The sequence below is a fragment of the Helianthus annuus genome, chromosome 17 (assembly GCF_002127325.2).
Source record: "Helianthus annuus cultivar XRQ/B chromosome 17, HanXRQr2.0-SUNRISE, whole genome shotgun sequence".
Lineage (NCBI taxonomy): Eukaryota > Viridiplantae > Streptophyta > Magnoliopsida > Asterales > Asteraceae > Helianthus > Helianthus annuus.
In genome coordinates this window covers 20,124,282-20,126,211 of record NC_035449.2, presented here as the reverse complement: position 1 = coordinate 20,126,211, position 1,930 = coordinate 20,124,282, and the positions used below count along the sequence as shown (strand labels likewise).

Sequence of the window (1,930 nt, the reverse complement as noted above, 5' to 3'; positions counted from 1 at the left end):
ATTTAGTTTTAAATTTGTTTTTATTTTTTTGGGGTGGATGGTTGGTTTGTATAAGTAGTGTTCTTTGAAAAAGGATGTGTAACAGTGAGTGGCTTTTTTATTTGTATTTCTCATGAATTCTTTAAAAAGACATCTAGTTAATTCATCATTATAACACATGAAAAGGTCAAATATAAAAACAGATTTGCTTCAGTATGAAGATGACTACGTCTCGGTGATGTTTAAACTTTCTTTGGCATACAACACTGATACGAAAACATAATATGAGAAATGATTGTTGAAGAAATTTATATACAACAAGTAACCAAACAAGCAATGGAAAATCAGTCATTGACAATGGCTAATGTCTATAAACAAATGTATATACAACTTACTGTCAAAAAAATGGCCATACAACATACTGTTGTATTATACATGGATCATTCATGACTAATGTTCTATATCTATTGGGTAAGCAATCGTGACTGATTAATTGCCTGACGGAGAGATCTTAAAGTTCTCTTAGAATTTGGAAAGTCCAAAAACCAGAAGCTGAAACCATCCACAGTCACCAACTCCACATACTTGTTTGATGGCATCTTTATGTTCATGCTCTCTTCTGCTCCTTTAATCTTTTCTAACGGAATTGAAACCTACACAAACAATCATGTCAAGACACTATTTTATAAAAAGTATAAGCAAAATACATGATATGTAAATACATCAAAGCCGGCTTACCTTATATTGGAACTTTAACATCTCCCCTGCTGCAGAATATGTTTTGAGGGACCTATCACTGCAAAATCCCACCCTTTCATTAGAGATGAACAGTATGCCCTTGATCGCGCCAGCTGTAGTGTATATGGAACACCTTGAAGTATGCAACAAGTTCTCACAATCCGTTGTACTGAAACTTTTACGGAAAATTCTTCCTTCACGGCCAAGTGGTAGGATTTTTGCACCATAACTCAGCCTGTGTTTCACAATTTCTATTAGTTTTGGTCCTAAGCTACGGTTGCCGTGATTTTTGGTGGACACCGCAAGAGTGTCTATTCTTTCTGTGGTGTTGAGTTTGGAAGAATTCGGAAGAGTGTAAATGGGTTGATAAGCTTTAGACAAAATGAGTCCCCTTGATACAATCTGGGCACCCATGACAGTGTTTGAGAATCTGCTATCCATATTTGGCCTCCAGTAGTTGTGCTTAATGCTGAAGTTGTTGGTGATCGTCTTCTGGATCATGGTATATATAAGCTGATAAAGATGTCGTAAACCAACAACTTGTAGTTGGATGAGTCACCTGTGAGTCATGCTTGTTGGTGGTTAGCATGTGAAGGCAAGAAAAGCTTGACTGAATAAATTTGCCCCTTTGAATAATTTAGAATGTTGGTAGTTTAGATTTTCTGAGCTACTTTGCCTTTATTGGTATCCCTCCTTTTGATATAGATTTATGCATTTACTTTTTATTGCCATGCTGACTATTCCTTACATAGATATCCACTAGTCCCAAAGTACAAAGTTGGAAAAGCATATTAGTTAGATTCAACATGGCAATAGGTCACAGCACATGCAAATGACATAATCAACTACCAATCTAAGCAAACCGAATCCGTGGCTTTATTTTGCTTAATCGAATGGACGTGTAAAGTGTTTCACAGCTTTCTTAGGGGACTAGGGGTGGAATCACTAGTGATGGATTCCATCACTCCCACTATCCAATCAACTAATGCCATGTCATCAATCCAATTTCCATCACTAGTGATAGAAATGTAGGAGGGGTGGAATCACTAGTGATGGGGATTCCAATATACAAGTATTAATGCACAATGTACAAGTCATACCCTATAAAACTCAAAAAGTTCAACGCGTTATGGCCAGCACGCGTCAAAATGAACACGCGTTATCGAGTAGGCGGCGGCGGTGTGCCGTGGTTGTATAACGCGTTATGGCAAGG

General features: G+C 37.4%; 1 protein-coding gene across 1 annotated transcript; it reads right to left on the bottom strand.

Moving 5' to 3' along the window:
- Nucleotides 1-316: 316 nt before the first annotated feature.
- Nucleotides 317-1,347, bottom strand: LOC110924627 (GEM-like protein 7). Its single transcript, XM_022168618.2, has 2 exons — nucleotides 718-1,347; nucleotides 317-632 (listed from the first exon to the last, which is right to left on the bottom strand). Exons 1-2 carry the CDS (start codon nucleotides 1,216-1,218, stop codon nucleotides 444-446), a joined length of 690 nt encoding a protein of 229 aa, XP_022024310.2. The 5' UTR covers nucleotides 1,219-1,347; the 3' UTR covers nucleotides 317-443.
- Between the last annotated feature and the right edge of the window lie 583 nt (nucleotides 1,348-1,930).